General features: G+C 41.1%; 1 protein-coding gene and 1 long non-coding RNA gene across 2 annotated transcripts; one reads left to right on the forward strand and one right to left on the reverse strand.

Moving 5' to 3' along the window:
* The first annotated feature begins 425 nt into the window (after positions 1 to 425).
* glud1b (glutamate dehydrogenase 1b) lies at positions 426 to 17,387 on the forward strand. The gene is made up of 13 exons (XM_056366441.1): positions 426 to 994; positions 4,932 to 5,012; positions 5,329 to 5,384; positions 6,178 to 6,241; positions 7,297 to 7,391; positions 9,386 to 9,565; positions 11,309 to 11,446; positions 11,883 to 12,020; positions 12,140 to 12,220; positions 12,923 to 13,046; positions 14,795 to 14,886; positions 15,870 to 15,932; positions 16,293 to 17,387. Exons 1-13 carry the CDS (start codon positions 598 to 600, stop codon positions 16,410 to 16,412), a joined length of 1,629 nt encoding a protein of 542 aa, XP_056222416.1. The 5' UTR covers positions 426 to 597; the 3' UTR covers positions 16,413 to 17,387.
* On the reverse strand, positions 13,053 to 14,771 carry LOC130162669 (uncharacterized). The gene is made up of 3 exons (XR_008826297.1): positions 14,474 to 14,771; positions 13,998 to 14,073; positions 13,053 to 13,905 (listed from the first exon to the last, which is right to left on the reverse strand). It is a non-coding gene; the product is annotated as an uncharacterized LOC130162669 (long non-coding RNA).
* Positions 17,388 to 17,614: the final 227 nt, after the last annotated feature.

The raw sequence follows: 17,614 nt of genomic DNA on the forward strand, positions 1-17,614 counted from the left end.
GGAAACCTGGATAAAAATAATGAGTCTAATGCAACAGTCAATCAACAAATCATCAACAAAAAGTTTTTGATTGAGCTGCTATATGATCATTTTAGAGGCTGTAGTCTGTGGTCCTGTTGAACTGTATTGCATTGTATAAAGAGTTGTGTCAGTTGTTTAGCCTACACTCATTGATTTGAATGAAGTAAACAAAATGATAGGAATATCTGTAAACATAATGGCTACAGTGCAGTTTAATTATAACCTTCATGGGCGTAAGATTAGTCGAGGGGCAGTTGTTATTAGGCTACATTAGTCTTAGCTGGGTGTACCTAATAAACAGACAAATGGTGCAAACTTAAGAGCGCGCGCTGTCAGTTGCCTTGCACGGGCACGCGCATCCTATGATCCTCCTCTTCCGCGTGCATCCCGAGGAGCCCCCGCTGCCTTTTAAAGCAAACGGACACAGCATGCCATTTCCCACTCGGCCAGAGGACGGGACACGGTGAGGAGTTGCTGTGCTGCTTATTCTACCCCTCTCTCCTGTCGTCACCCCCATGGTCCTTGTTGTTTAGTTGCCTTTTATTTGTTCGTTTACACAATTAGCTAATTCCAGTCATGTATCGTTATTTCGGGGAGCTGCTTACCCGCTCTGCGGGTAGCGCCCTGGCCTCTGGGTGCGTGGACTCTGCTCTCCCGGTGTCCTCGTCCCTGATGCGGGTCCGTCACTATGCCGACGCAGCGGACAAGCCTGACGACCCCAACTTCTTCAGGATGGTCGAGGGCTTCTTCGACCGCGGCGCCACCATTGTGGAGGACAAGCTGGTGGAGGATCTGAGGACCAGGGAGAGCCCCGAGCAGAAAAGGAACCGTGTGCGGGGCATCCTGCGCATCATCAAGCCCTGTAACCACGTCCTGAGCGTGTCTTTCCCCATCAAGAGGGATAACGGAGAGTGGGAGGTTGTGGAGGGCTACCGCGCCCAGCACAGCCAGCACAGGACACCCTGCAAAGGGGGTAAGAATGTGGCAAGCCCACCCTGACCGGCCTCTCTGACAGCTAGCTGTAGCCAGCTACTTAGCATTAGCAGCACTGTTAGCTACTTAAAAGCACAAATTATAAGGCGGCTGCTGTCAACAGCTGCAACCGTAGCTTACCGTTACATGCCCTATACCGGTTTTATCCGGAGCTTACCAACGTTACGCCCGTATTTTCAACAGATGCTTATTTGTTTACATGAGACTGTTTATGAGACTTTTTGTTCAGTCAGTGACCTTCCTGCTCACCTGTGGCTGTGCTGAGAGCAAGCAGTGAGCTAGCCGTCAAACTACTATATGAATCTTTACTGTCATCTTTCATGAACAATACTTTTGCCAGCACTTTGTCAGAATCCATCGCTTTGATCTAGTTTAAAACTGGACGGATACGTCAGTTTACTTCTTGTCACTATCACCAATGGGGTCCTCTCTTATTCCAGTTTATACAGATGTATGATGTGATGTAAACGGCAGGCACATGGTTGATCATTGAAGAAGCATTGCTCATGCACTTTTCTGTCAGGTGATTCATGCTCACAGGCAAACCCAAGCAAGGCAAATACACAGAATGTGGTCCTCACCCACTCTATAGACAAATACTGAAATCCACTGTATAAATAAGCTGTTTGTTCAGTGTTTTGGGCTTGGGCAGAATATAATATAATATGACAGCGTGACATATGGTCTTTGGTTCAGAGTTCAAGGTTCAAAGCAAAGGCATTATGGGCTACTGCTGCAGTGCACTCTGGGTAAATTGTGAGTAGAGGGATATGATGTATAGGAAGATGGGAGGTGAGAGACTTTGGGAGGGGGGTGGCTGTGTTTCCAGGCACTCCTATTTGTCAGCAGTGTGACAGGTGGGGGAGGGTGCTGTGGAGTGAAGGCATTCTCAGTAGAAAAAGACATGCCATTCAGTCAGCCACTCAAAAGGCATGTTTGAATGTTGTGGAGCGGACATTGGCCTGGTATTAATGCTATGAAACCTTCGACTGCACCTGCTTGATGTAGTAAATGTAGGCCTATTCTTGGAGGTATATTTCCGCTAAAGACATGCACTTGGTTTGTGGGCTATACACAAGAATTGGTTTAGTGATTTAAAAAAGAAAATAAAAAAAATAGAAACCTGCCTGAGAAGCTGAATCAGAGTGGTATCATTTATGTAAGCCAGATAAAATATCCATTACAATTTTTCTCCATCAAACCACATTACAGTAATGGATCAGTGCACCTATTTATGAATTTGCAGTACCACACACTATCTAACCAGTTATCAGTGAGAGGTAACTCAGAGAGGCAATAGAGGTAAAAATCAATACCAGTGAAAGAGCATCATTGCCTCTATCCTCCTCATAAAAGCCTGAGGAGAGCTAAGCATCACCTCGATCCAAAGCTGTATCAAAATTCAGCTTGCCATTAGCTTGCCTCTATAGCTGTTGTCTTACTAAAAAGCTTCCTCTCATGTCATGATCATTGTGATAGTTAACCAGTTGTTAAAAATGATAGGCTACACAGATCACAGCATGTGTTAACTTTTGAAGCATTTAGATTTAGATGCATAAAACCAACAAACATATGATAAAACTAGTCGTTTTGATTTATTGCTCAGTCAGCCAATTGCAGTTAAAATATCTTGTACATAATAAAAAAATCATGTAGGAATCACTGTGAAATCACAGCAAATACTAGAACTGATCCTACACTTTACTCCGGAGTCATTTGTCTCAGATCTTTATTTGGCCTGCACATGAATAAACATGGTGTTTACACAATTTTCACTTAACTGACAGTTTATTGATTCAAGTGGCTCAATAAACAAGTCTGTGAAGTCGCTCATGCTGAATTCCAGGATCATAGGGGTGGAATAGGAGTAAAAGTAGATATTTTGCTAGTGGGTTTAATTATTGATATAGTGCATAGACCCTTGGCTGTGTTCAAATCAAACTACAAAGTGCAAAGGATGTTTTTTTTTTGTGTGTGCGTGTGGTGCTCATGCTCCAGCTTTGAGAGCTGCACTGCTCGCTACTGACTACTGAATGATCGTCTTAACTCAAGAACAATGCATGGTTCTTGTGTAGATGCATGGGTGTTTGCAAACCTCTAGAAGAGAGTTTGAGTTAAAAAGTACAAGCCACTCAAGTTTTGTTTAGTCTGCTAAATAGTCTACATCCTTCTCCTTTCTGTGCAGAAGTGGAATAAATCTGTGGGATGTCACTAGTGTCACGTTGGAAACAATGAGTGCAGCATTTTGTGAAAGTTGCATAGATATGTAATAAAATCCATTCAGTATAAATGTTTTCTAAATGGATATTTAATGCAACGTGGTGTAATTAAATGCAGCGTCAGAGTCCTGGCCACTTAATCAAAATCCCTTTGGATCTTTATGGATCATTCCATCCAAACAATTTTAACTTTTTTCACTTTATTTTTTTCAAAAATAAAAACTGAAATGCCACTAGTATTAGTATGGCATTTAAAACCATGGAGAATTATTACAAACAATTATGTGTGCATTGAAGAAAATTAATAAGAAGAAACGGTTAATAGTGAAAGGAAAAATACTCAAAAAAAAGCAACGCAAATGCATTGAATAACTAAAACAATTATTTAAACAATAATGATTTTAAACCATTTAAACCAAACACACAATTATTCAAGCAAAAGCCTCAAAATGTGTTTTAATAGGAGTCTAGATATGCGGCTCCATTACCTCAGGCCTTGTGAAGAAATTCAGCTGCTCTGACGGCTGCACAAACTCTGAATTTCAACGTTGGCTCACTTTATTTCCAAAAATCTGCCCTCCATTTCAGAGGAATGTGTTTACAGATATGTTTTGATTCTCGTTGCTGTGGTGGTTCTGTTGGTTGGGTGGATAAATGAATGGCTGGATGGGGGATGGGTGGGCAGCCAAGCTTTTTTTTTTTTTCTCCCTATTTAATTTGATCACTGAGCTCAAGATTGTCCTCTGACGGCCCGAGGTCCTCAGCTGATCTGTGGATGAAAGGAAATGAAGATAGAGGGAGATCCACAGCAGCGCTCTGAAAGGTGGAGCTTTGTTTTCAGGATATTTTGATCTTTTCCTTTTGTACTACTATTATCATGCAATTACACAGATGGAAGTAGTTGGGCATAAAATGATGTCATTAAGTGGCACTATAAGATTGTATCATAGTAGGAGGGATTTTACTTGAGCTTCCTGTGGTGTGCTTGCAGTTGAACACACAACTAGACACACTCTGCAGTGTTTTTGTGCTGTTTGCCCTTGGGTTTCTCTGTGTAAGCTAACACTGGATATGCTATATTTGGTATTGCCGGCCACACACACACACACACACACACACACACACACACTGTGCCAATGAGATGGAGTAGTGTGACTTGGGCAGTCTGGCTGGTCTAGCGGCTGGCTATATGATCTCATTTAACGTTGCACACGGGTTGGCCCACACATGTTACCTTGGCAACGGTAGTAAACTCTAGACAACAGGAAGAAATGACTGCAACTCGAGGGCTGGGGTCAGAATGGATGGCTGGGATTGGCTCATTCTGTCTCCACCCGCCCGTCGCTTTTCCTGGCTGACAGACTCAACTGGTGAACTCTGACCTCTGCATGTGGTCTGGCGTGATTATGGAGAACATACTGTGTGCAATTATTGGTCCAGTGCAGCTTTGACAGTGGTCTTTCACTGCTGTTCATTACCTTATTCTGTTGTTGAGCTACACGTACAGTGGTGATTTCCCCCATCTTGCATGTTGTTTTATCAACTAGTAAAAATATCTAAATATCAATTGGTAAAAACAGAAATGTGTGTTTTATCATACAAAACATCATAACAAAACTTCTAGACCTTTTGCACATTTTTTAACAAGTTTATTTGTATGTTTTAAACGTCCCCCTGTGCTTGTGTGTGTTTCCTCAGGTATCCGTTACAGTACAGATGTGTCTGTGGATGAGGTGAAAGCCCTGGCTTCTCTGATGACCTACAAGTGTGCTGTCGTCGGTGAGTATTAAAGTCTAAGCTTTCCACAAAGCCTCTTGGTGGTTATTGTCTGATCTCCACATACATATTAAACATGCACTTCTTACCAACCTCTTGTCATTTATCCACCTCATGTTTAATGTTTAAATGCTCTGGACACTGCTCTTGACTTAATTTTCCAGGACGTTAGGTTATTGGTCATGCAACAGAATTAGAGAATTGTTGTCAGTGTTTTGTTTAGCTTCTTCCTCTTCTGCATGTGTATCTTAATGTCTTGTGTGTTGGTACAATCATATGTATGTCCCTATGGTTTTTAAGCTGTATTATTTTCCTCCAGATGTGCCATTTGGGGGAGCCAAAGCTGGAGTCAAGATCAACCCCAGGAATTACTCTGTAAGCCTTCTAATAACCTCCTCCGCAACACGCGAACATGTAGAGACACATTTAACTGTGTGCTATAATATAAAGCAACAAAGCCTAAAAATGAGCGCTTAACATTCACAAGGCTGACATTGTGTATGTGAGGGATATCAGTTTTTCCTATGCCTCTTTTTCAAATCCAAACAAACCCAGTGGATGATTCAATCACACAAGAATGCACAAGGCAGGGCTGCAGAGTCTCATCTTTTCATGTTGTATTGGTTCGTTCACACAGCGAGGGGAAATTAAGTTAGAAGAGAGAATAATTAAAGAGAGAGACAGAGAGATCAAGATGTGAAAGAGATGCTTGTTTACATTCAGCAGTCGAAGCAGATCATCAAATGTGCCTCTGTATCTTCCTCTAGATTGAATTTTGATTTAAAGGCTAGAGGAGCTGCAGAGCCAGTAAATGACCAGATATATAAAATATGAGCTTTTAGTGGTTTAAGTCAAATGTACTTAATTCTTTAAATGATGACGGCTCTGTCTTTTTACTGGATTGTAGATAGGGCTGTTAATGTGTCTATTGGTGGATACTGAGAGAGAAACAGATTTAAAGGTCGTTGGCTGTTGCCTCTGAGCTCACAGTTGACTGGAAGGAAAGCCTAAACAAAAACAGTTTTATCAAAATGCCTGAAGCATCGCTCTAAATGATTGAAACTATTGCTTTATATGGAGGACACACTGTTTGGTTTTCAAAGAATTAATGTAACCAAGGTGATGACATGTTTGTTTTCCTAAACTCTACACTTTCTGTCTCCTGCAGGACAATGAGCTGGAGAAGATTACTAGGAGATTCACTATTGAGCTGGCCAAGAAGGGTTTCATTGGTGAGTTTCTGTGTGTGAATTTAAAGTTAAAAACATTTTATAATTTCTGTGAGTAGGCATTTGTTGCCCTGCTTTGTATTTGGTTCATTCAGCCGTGCAAAATTGATGTCCAGTGTCCTCATCGCTATTTGACTCAGTAAAAAGACCGTAGCTGTAGTGATGGATATATTTCCACCCAGAGAAGTAAACATTTCCTGTCATGTAGAGCTGTTTATTCAGGTTGCGGTAGCTCAGGGTGTGCCTGTGTCAACTGAAGAGCGGAAACGATTAATACTAGTGAAAAAGACTGGGATAAATGTTCATCTTGAATCATCAGAATCATTCATTTAAAGAGGTGCTAGCTTTTTGACTGTAAACCTAACATTATTACACAAATAGAAAAATGATCATTTCAGTTCATTTCTGCTGGAAGTTGTAAGATTAGTGTTAACCATTTTGATCAAGGCCACAGATAAACATATACACTGGTTCAGCAGGTTAACGGCCCCTATACATGCACTTTCTCCACCCCTGCCTGGATGCATGTTAATGTTTATAATGTGTCCAGTTCAAACACAGCAAAGATATGACACCATCTCTTATGTGTATTTTAATATTTTCATATGCTTGTAGACAGAAATAGTTGACTCATTTGATGAGGTTTTATGCAGCGGCCTTCACTAGTGAATTTTTATACACCCTGGGGGTAAAGCAGCACCCACTGCACACATCACTGCCCTGTTGTGTCAGTGTGAGTGTAACATGTCAAACTGCACCTACTGAGAGATCCAGTCATCTTTTGCTCCCTCAGTAGTCCCCTCCCCCGTCTCTCTGCATGCCTGCTTCTGTTTTTGGACCTCATTCCAAGATCCAAGACTCTTGAGGTCACATGTATACATGACACAAGGGCACAAAGCCTGCTGCTCACATTTCCCCTGACGTCCAGATCCGTTTTGTAAATGACATAAAGTACATTCAAATTTTTAGGATCGGCAGAGGTACACAGTGACTAGCATGCTTTACAGAACTATCCCACTTTTCCCTCCCTTATTCTCCGACATGTCTTTATTCACCAGGGCCTGGCATCGATGTCCCAGCCCCAGACATGAGCACAGGAGAGAGGGAAATGTCCTGGATTGCCGACACATACGCCAACACCATTGCACACACTGTGAGTTCTCCGACATACAGAACCGATCTGCGTGACTTGACTGGGTTTTGGTACGAATTTAAAAAAAAAAAAAAAAAAGGCCAAATTAAAAACAAGGAGTGACTCACATGTAAACCATGAACAGTGGTTTCCTGCCTCTCCCTTCCCAGCCCACCACAGAGACATTCCTGCTCCATTAAAGGCAGCTTTACGGACAGAGGCCTGTGTGTGTGTGTTTGTGTGCGTGTGTCTGTGTGCGTGCATGTGTGCGTGCGTGCGTGCGTGCGTGTGTGTGTGTGTGTTTATGTTATCACTTAATCATTCTCCTATCAAAACCTGTCAAACAGGGCTTATTTGACTAAATATGGAAAATATTTGCCCTTGTGTGTTCATGTGTACAAGTTAGATCCAAATTCTCGAAATGATAATGGTCAAAAACTCTCACTTGACCATGATTTTAACTGCCTTGAAGTCAGGGAAAAGTACAAAGATGAATTCAGAAGCAGTTAGGAAAAGCCAGCTGCAGTTTTAAGAGAACTCAAATGTCTCTACTGTGAACATAAGATTGGTGATTGTTACATCTGAAATGACCAGCCGATGGACAAAATTACCATCCTGCGAACACTCCTTGGTTCCAACTCCTGCATTGTGAGGATTTCTTGCTCTTCATAAATTGAAAGTCTTTTTGTTTTGGTATGTTGGTCAGACATAATGAGCAACTTGAGACATCGCATTGGGCTCTGGGAAATTGAAAATGATGTTACGTGCAGCAATAGCGGTTATATAATTTATGGCTGCAATTTATGATTACTTCATTATGCATCAATCTGTTATCTGTATTTATTTAATTGTTTACGCTATGAAATGTCAAAAATAGTGAAATATCCCAGAACACGAAGTGACCTTTTCATCGAGTATTGTTCAACCCAAAGTTTGAAACCCAAAGATGTTCAAAAACAGTCTCATTTGAAAACCTGGAACCAGAGAACATTTTGTGTTGGATCATCAAGTTTAAATTTGAAACTGTCTGAGGTCTCAACTCCACTGAAATCTGTGTATCTGTGTTGCAGTGACTTTATGCTAGCTGTCGCTGTTTTCCAATTTTGGTAGAGACGAGCGAACATGAGGAACCAAATGTCCCTTCTTAACATCTATGAAACTTGACCATGAAGAAAGTATTTCAGTCGACTAATGTAGCGTGAGAGTCAGGGTATCTGTTGTAAACAGGTTCCACAATAGCGCAATAGAGTGTTTTGCTATAGTTTTATAAGCTTACAAACGGATAGAGGTTATTGTGATGTATGTCAGATTAATATAAACAAAGCACTCTATATATCTCTCATTGAATTGTTAATGCCTACAAACATTGTAATCCACATAAATCATCATTTATTTACTTTAAACAAATTCAACCTACATTTGGAACAATCTTTTTTCTTGTTCCCATGATACTCATTTTCCCTTTCCACTCTCCTTCTCTAACCTCCTCTCACTTTATCCAGTCATGTGTCCTCTGTTCCAGATACCCCTGGCAGGACTCGGTGAGACATTCCTGCTCTGGGTATCTGAGGGCAGGGGGTTATGGGTTGTGCGTACTGACGTTCGGTCAGCTGTTGCCTGGTTCTGTGGCTGTGGCACTACACAACTTTTTTACTGTGTGCATGTCAAGCATTTAACACCATGGTCAAAAACTAAAGCTGGGGCAGGAAGGGCCGTAAGATGCAGTACCAGTGACGACCACTAGACACAAGTTTCCAAAAATCTTGGGCTGCATTGAATTTCCTTTTTTTTTTTTTTTTTTTTAAAAAAATAAAAAAATAGTAGATTTTCTTTTTTTCCAGCAAAAAGTGTTGGCATTAGTTTCAAGACTTCCTATGGATATTGGATATTTTGAGAATGATTGGAGGCTTTAAGAGTTGCTTTGCCTGACTGAGGCTTCAAAAACTGGGCAATGATACCTGTGTTCAATAGTTTATGTGCTCTAATATTCTTTGTGTGTGTGTGTGTGTGTGCAGGATATCAACGCCCATGCATGCGTGACAGGAAAACCCATCAGCCAGGGAGGAATCCATGGACGTATCTCAGCCACCGGTCGTGGTGTTTTCCACGGCATTGAGAACTTCATTAACGAGGCGTCCTACATGAGCATGCTGGGCTTCACCCCTGGCTTCCAGGACAAGACCTTTGTTATCCAGGTACACATGCATGCTTGGTTTGATCATAGTAGAGGCATTTTGCTCAAGAGGAAAGAGATCCTAAATGTACTGCAGATATCTGCCCACAGATACTAACACAGGATTTAAGTTTTCATTTGAAATCGTGATGAGGGGTTTTAGAGCTGCGCTTCAATCAAAGCCACGCCATCTGTTTTAGCCTGGATCTGATCTCCTCTTACCAAGCAGACGGCAGTGAACTGAAGGAGTTTCCCTTCTTTGTTCAAGGGAAATAAGTCACTTAGAAAAACTGGGACCAACAGCTGTGGGAGACCAACAATTAATTCCTGCATGTTGAGCTTTGTGAGTTTAAAAAAAAAAAAAATCAATTATGTTATTGAGCTCAAAGTTTGTTCAGTCATGGAAATCATGGAAAGGTTTTGCTTTTTTAAGTGTACCACTGATTTAAACTGTAAATCTGTTAGAAGAGGTGTGTGTGAGAGTGAGAGAAGCAGTTTCACTTCCACTTGTCACATGGCAGCTCCTCACGTGTCATGTGCGCACACACACACACACACACACACACACACACACAACACACACACACACACACACACACACACACACACAGAGAAAAGAACCCCTAGGCACTGGCCTTCCTGGAATTCTTTCTATAATTACCACTTTTTCATGACAACAATATTATCTGGTATTCATGATTAACAACACATAAAAGAGGTTAGTTGCTTGTTGTTTCCTCACAGGATGCATATTGCACCTGCAAATATTCTGTACTTGTTTCATAGAGATTTTCAAACAGGAATATTTTCTCTGCAATAATAAAGGAACTATTGGAGATGTCGAAAGGAGAGGAAGTTTGTGGAGGGGGTGTTTGAGTGATGATGGGGGTAAGGGTGTCACTGAGGAGGTGAAGAAGTGGTGACAACAGCTGAATCGTGATGTGGTTGTTCAAAAAGCTAATCCCTCTCTGTGTGTGTGTGTGTGTGTGTGTGTGTGTGTGTGTGTGTGTGTGTGTGTGTGTGTGTGTGTGTGTGTGTGTGTGTGTGTGTGTGTGTTTGAGGATTACAATGTGCCGAGATTAGATTTTCTTAGAGATTTATTGTTGAGGGAGGAGACAGCAGAACTTTAGCATGGTATCAGGATCAGAGCATTTAACTCCCTTATCACACTTCTTCTTTTTTTTTTTTAAGTCGGCTGTGGAGTCAGCTTTTCGTATCCCCGTTATCCTGCAGTTCAGTTAGAGTTGAGCCAGGGGTGTGTGACACTGTACATACCGTTAGATGATTAAATCGGAGCTCAACCTTGCTGTAGAAAATTGTTACCCATTAGAGGTTTTACCATATAATTCATACAGAGGTTCAAATCATTTAATATCTCTGGTTGTATGAGATTATGGTGGGTAATCAAATCTAATTCTTTACAGCAGTATTACATTTACAGGAACTTGGAATCAGTGGAATTAAGTATCTTGATTTCTTGTCTTATTTTTTTTTCCTCTATATTGGATCTAGAATTTGCATGGAATTAAATATATATCATTATAGCAACATCGTGTTACTGTATCTCGTGATATGATTATCCATATCACCTACCCTTTACTGGCCACATGGTGGCACCAGAGTGTACTGTATCATTACATGCAGCTGAATTATACTGTATCAGTTTATTTAAAATGGGTAGAACAAGAAAGAAATGTTTACTAAAAGTGATCATCGTAGTGATGTTGGACTGTGGCGATGATTACCTTGCTGTGACCTTTCACAGGGCTTTGGTAATGTGGGTCTCCACTCCATGAGGTACCTGCACAGGTTCGGGGCCAAGTGTGTGGGCATTGGTGAGATTGATGGAGCCATCTACAACCCAGAGGGCATCGACCCCAAGCAGCTGGAGGACTACAAACTGGTATGAGCACAATTGCTTTCCCCTCACTTTCACCTTTCTAATATCTGTATATTCAATCTAATATCTTTAACTCAGAGTTGTTCTCTTTTCTCTTTGTTGATTTGCTTTTCATGCCTAAAATACATCACTCCTCCTTTTTTTTTTATTTTGCTAATTTATTCTCACCTACCAATGTAACCATCTTTTCTGCTTTTGGAGGTACTGATTTCTAACCTTCTAATATTTGTGTGTGTGTGTGTGTGTGTGTGTGTGTGTGTGTGTGTGTGTGTGTGTGTGTGTGTGTGTGTGTGTGTGTGTGTGCGTGCGTGCGTGCGTGCGTGCGTGCGTGCGTGCGTGCGTGCGTGCGTGCGTGCGTGCGTGCGTGCGTGCGTGCGTGCGTGCGTGCGTGCGTGCGTGCGTGCGTGCGTGCGTGCGTGCGTGCGTGTGTTTTCTGCAGCAACACGGCACCATCGTGGGTTTCCCGGGAGCCAAACCCTACGAAGGGAATATTTTGGAAGCCGACTGCCACATCCTGATCCCTGCTGCAGGAGAAAAGCAGCTCACACGCCTTAATGCCCCCAGGATCAAGGCTAAGGTAAACACTCGATTTGATTCACCCAAGTCCTGAGCTTTAAGTCGTCATTTGGATCGATATGAGTGAGGACTGATAACTTGGTCGCAGTCATGTGAAGTGTGTGTTTTTGTTTGTACTAGATCATTGCTGAGGGTGCCAATGGTCCCACCACCCCAGATGCTGACAAGGTCTTCCTGGAGAACAACGTCATGGTTATTCCTGTAAGCGGACAGACGGACAGACGGACAGACAGACGGACAGACGGACAGACAGACAGACAGACAGACAGACAGACAGTTTCTCTTGTCCTCTGAGCTCTTCTCACTCATTTGAAGGGGGCGGAGCTCAGTAACACAGAATGTCACATACCCACTAATCAGGATTTAGCAACAGTTGAGTCAAAATCTACTTGTGGGGTTTTTCTTATGTTTACAACACTGTCAATAAAATGTGACCAAAGCACACCCACACAGTCCTGAAGAAACTAACCGAAGTTTGTGGAGTATCAAATTCTTAATAAATAACACCTAAGAATATCTAACTTTAATTGAAACTTTACACACAAATATGTGAATATAATATCTAACCCTGAATAATGAGCAGAATGACTTATTCTTAAAACAAGAAACGTGACTAGTCATGTAAATGATAATTCAGCCTTTATTGTTCAAGCAACAAACTCTTATTCCAAGCTTTTACTTGCTCTCACATGTGAATTTTCAGTTTCACTTGCACCTGTTTTGATGTAGCCTTGTCTAATTAATAAGCGCACAAAAGCATTTCTTTGACAGTTTATTCTTTATTTGTCAGAAAAATCATGTCCTTCCTTAATCAAACCATAAAAACATTTTGCAGTACAGAAGAAATTTGATAAAAACACAGGAGTGAAGATAGTCTGAGTTATGTGATGTTTCATACTGCAGGACATGTACCTGAATGCTGGTGGTGTGACAGTGTCTTATTTCGAGTGGCTGAAGAATCTCAACCATGTCAGCTACGGGAGACTGACCTTCAAATATGAGAGGGACTCAAACTACCACCTGCTCAGTGAGTACAAGACTGCTGTGTAATTCCTCTGTAACTCGCAGACAGACTATAGTGAGCCAGTGTTGTAAGACACAGACAGAAGATACATCATCATTATAATTCCTTTTACATTTGATATTTCATGTTTAACTCCTCTTACACCATTTAAAAACAATAAGTAAACACAAGAACCAGAAATTGTTGAAGATATAGACTACAGTACATAACAGGCAAATCAAAACAAAAAACAAAAATATGTAACTGATTTTACAACCCAGTCACCTATTCATGACATAAAATGATCAGAAAAACTTTAATTGGAAGTTATTTAATGTATAATGATCCATTTTTTTTTTTTTTTTTTTTTTCCAGTCTGTTTGAACTTAATAAACAGACAGTCCAGGCTTTGTTATTCCTCCCTATTTCTATTTTCGGTACTGTCAATCCCTGCCTCACCAGGATGTCCTTCACCGTCAGGATCAGATTCGATCAGGTTTATTTGTTCTGTTTGTATTATTATGTCCTCAGTATTCACCTCGATGCGGAGATCTTCAAAGACTTTTTCAAATGCATCTAGTTTTTCTTTTGAACCATCTATCACAACCTTTCCAGAAGAGTGTATGGTTACAAATCCCCCGTCACCAGGGAGTTCAAATTTGACTGTCTTTGTAGGAACTTCTTTGATTTGTTGATATTTACGCCGTATTGCTTCTTTCCATGCCCCAATATTTTCAGTATGGAAAATGAGGTTTTCTTTTGTAATATTTTCCTTTCTGTCCCTATAAAGAACATCTGGGTGAGATTTCACAGTTTGGTCTCTGAGTTTTCCTCTATCGTAACGTGTCATGTCTGTAGTGTATGGAATTATTGGAGCAGTCATCTATATTAAAGAAAAAAGAACCATAAGTAATTGCGAATGAACAAGCTAATGATAAATGGTACAATGGTATAATGGTTGCTGTGGTGTTATACCTTGTATTTCTCTTCTTGTTGTGATGCTCTGGTTTTCTCACTGGGATGGTTCCTACTCCGGTCCTACAGCTGCTTCCTGAAAGCACAAGAAAAACCTCAGGACAGGATTTGTGTTAGATGTGCACAATAAAAAGATGAACTTACCTGTATATCAAGTCTACCTCGCCAGCTTTACGCTCCTGTTTGAAAACTCAAATTTTAAATGTAATTTTTCTTCTACTGCAGCACGTATTTCACGTTGTTTGGGTACATTCTGTTTTGCTGAAATGAGCTTTAACAAAATAGTATTCTTAAAACCTTAAAAATGTATTTTTCAGTCCTTGGCTAGCAGTGCAGTGCAGTACAGTACACTGCATCAGTAACAAGGCTGCTAATGTATTTTAAATGAAAGGTTAATTTGTTTTAATATAGCTGTAAGATAGTTAACAAATCAGTCAACAAGAATTTGAAGTATGGATAAATAGATTAATTCTTACCGAATCTGTGTCAGTTCAGGTGATGTGTAAGGTCGGTGTCAGCTGGTGTGAATGTCTGTCCAAGGCAAAAGACTGCTCTGGAAAACCTTTTTCCCTTTGTATTTATACTTTCTCTCTTGCTCACATACAGCCAATCATACAATGGCAGGAGTCATTTTTCACCATGTATGGTAATAAATATAAAACAGTTGAAGTATGTCTTAAAAACTAGATTAACTGGATGAACCCTCAGGGTGTGTCATCGCTGGCATTTTTGTTATTGATACAGAAACAAAGAGGCATCTTCTTTAATTTCTCCCTTTCCTCTGCTGTCTCTTGCAGTGTCTGTGCAGGAGAGCTTAGAGAGGAAGTTCGGCAAACAGGGGGGACCCATTCCCGTTGTCCCGACTGCTGACTTCCAGGCCCGAGTTGCTGTGAGTAACATCTGCTGACACACACATATGCAAGCAGAGACCGGTGGTGATCAGGAATGTACTGACACTTTTGTGAGTTTGATACGTATCAGGTCTGAACTGGTACGTACCCCCTCCATAATCCAACACTGTGGAAAGGTTTCTCTGTCTCCCACCTTTTCGGTTTTTATATGTTACCAAACTAACTGTCAGCCATATTAATTAAAGTGTTACAACCTGAAAACGGTTATAAACTCTGGCACCCGTTTGCCAAAGAATACATATAAGTCGTAGTTTGGCTGATAGTCTGACAACTTTTGGTGCCTGTTAGTAAGAGAAATAAAAAATGACCTGTTGACGATAATGTATTCAAATTGAAATGAAAAACTATGATTAACACTGTCATGATAAAATATAGATATGATTTACTGAGTAAAATGAGTTAAAAATGATGAACATATAGCACCAACACAGTAAGTAAAATGAAACAGTTCTTGATTTCATGAGTTATCAACTTCATGTAGTCTGAGCTACAGATTATGAGAGGATGATTGTTTATCGTGATACCCACACATTTTTTTAGTGTGCCCTGCACTGTGTTGACCCGAAACTCAATGCTGCAAAACTTGGAATACCAGAAATACTGCATACATTTAGAATCAGGTATACCATGATAACATAACATGCGAACGTTCCCAGTTCTGATACTTGATCGTCTTTGTTCTAGAGGACATTCTGACATTTTGTCACACAAAGAGAGTAGGAGTGTCCCGAACCTTCTCAAATCAATGAACAGCATTTGAAGCGTTTTAATCCCCTTGATTGACTAAGAAGACTAATTCTAAGTGACATGTAACAAAGGCCTCCAAAAGTCTTAAAGGTAACAAAAGGCGAACAAAAGACAAACGTCCATCACAAGTAACCACAGCCAAGTTGTCTTATGAAGTGAAAGTGAAAGCATTTGATTTACATTCATATGAAAGCTAATGTTTGTTTCTGTGCAGGGTGCCTCTGAGAAGGATATTGTTCACTCTGGGTTGGCCTACACCATGGAGAGATCTGCCCGGGTAAGCCATCGTGCGAGACATCACACAGTCCAACCTGTTGTAGAGTAAATTGAGATGAAACATATGACTTGCACTTCAGAAACCTGGAAATGTCAGTGTAGTACAGTGGTTCTCAAAACCTTTTCGGTCATAATCCTCATCCTGCTGTAAACCAGGAAAGGTTTTGCGAGGGGAAATTCCTGCTCTGAGTTTAAAGGGATGTTTGAGATGTTCAAATGTATGAAGAATAAGAGAAAGTCATTACGAAGTAAGGCCAGGTCATCTTGACATTTTGACTGAAAGCGTGTACATCCTGTGTTGTTGGCTGTCGGCATTGGTGTCAGCCAACATGTGAAACATTTTCTCCTCTGCCTTTTTTAGCAAATCATGCGCACAGCGAGCAAGTACAACCTGGGTCTGGACCTGAGGACGGCCGCCTACGTCAACGCCATCGAGAAGGTCTTCAAAGTCTACAACGAGGCCGGGCTGACCTTCACATAAACGGCCAATCACGACCCACACTTACCCCCCGACCCCCCCCCTCCCACCACCACCACCCTCCTGCTATTGATCACCCTCTCCTGCCTTCTTCCACCTATTAAACAGCCTTCAGAACATATCACTGTTTACCGCTGCTCTTTCACACTTTCTCTCACACACAGACACACACACACATTTACAGCGACACATTGGCTAGCCTGGTATTTATCCTGTGATCTTTGTGCTGCCATTATACTGAATCTGCATCTCCTTTTTGAATATTGTTCTCGTTTCCGTTTTTGAGGTTATGTTGAGGAAAAAGCAGATAAAGAGCTACATCCTGGGAGAGAAAGAAACACCCTGTCCCTCCCTCAGCCCTCGTATAAATGTTCATGATATTGTTGTACGGCAGCCATGTTCAAAGCGCCCTTTTTGTGATCGCTGAATGCATGTGTGACCCTCCTGCTGTGGTTGTTTCAGTTGTCAGCACTACAGATGCCTTATTTCAGAAAGAGGTCTGTTCTATTAGGGAGCAGTTTAACTTTAATCAAAAGGGATTTAGATTTAACTTTATGTGAATATGAGAATAGTAATTTTATTTCTCTTGAATTTGTCCTCTCACTCTTTAAGATGTAAAGGTTAGTAGTGAAGTTGCCAAGGTTTAAGATTCCCAACAAGGATTATTATTATTTTTGATAGGTAGTTTTTACCTTTCAAGTTTCGATAGTAGCTCTCCCACTCCTTGTTCCTGGCTTTTTTTCCCTCCTTTCCCGTTGCTGTCTCTCATCTTAAAAGCAGCTTCTCCCCGATTCCTCCGCTGGCCAAGAAAGGGGAGCAGGGAGGGGGCGAGGTGTCACTGTGACCGCCCGTTCCCTGGTCGAATGTTCCTCAGTTTTAACCGTCCAGTTCCTCAAATCGTTTTGGAGGAAATTACTTTTTATTTTTATTTTATGCATTTTGTGGAAACCAATAAAATGTTCAGAAAACAACATACAACAGTGTGTCAAATGAGTCACAGGACCGTGTGTGTGTGTGTGTGTGTGTGTGTGTGTGTGTGTGTGTGTGTGTGTGCGTCGCACCCTTGTTTTCATTGACAGGGGTGCAGCTCTTTCTCTTTTAATACACATGTTCTCAGGCATTACCAACAGTAGAAAGACTCTAAGGGATCCCGATGCCCGTAGACATCTTAATTGCCTGAAGCTGCCTCCTGTGTCTTTACTTGT

This window comes from Seriola aureovittata, chromosome 21 (assembly GCF_021018895.1).
Source record: "Seriola aureovittata isolate HTS-2021-v1 ecotype China chromosome 21, ASM2101889v1, whole genome shotgun sequence".
Classification (NCBI taxonomy): Eukaryota; Metazoa; Chordata; class Actinopteri; order Carangiformes; family Carangidae; genus Seriola; species Seriola aureovittata.

What these genes read in the sequence shown, in the direction of transcription:
- glud1b (XM_056366441.1), top strand. Translation starts at nt 598, where the DNA reads ATGTATCGTTATTTCGGGGAGCTGCTTACCCGCTCTGCGGGTAGCGCC. An exon ending in AGCTGGAGGACTACAAACTG is followed by an intron (nt 11,447 to 11,882) that starts GTATGAGCACAA and finishes TGTTTTCTGCAG; the next exon opens with CAACACGGCACCATCGTGGG. An exon ending in CTCAAACTACCACCTGCTCA is followed by an intron (nt 13,047 to 14,794) that starts GTGAGTACAAGA and finishes TGTCTCTTGCAG; the next exon opens with TGTCTGTGCAGGAGAGCTTA.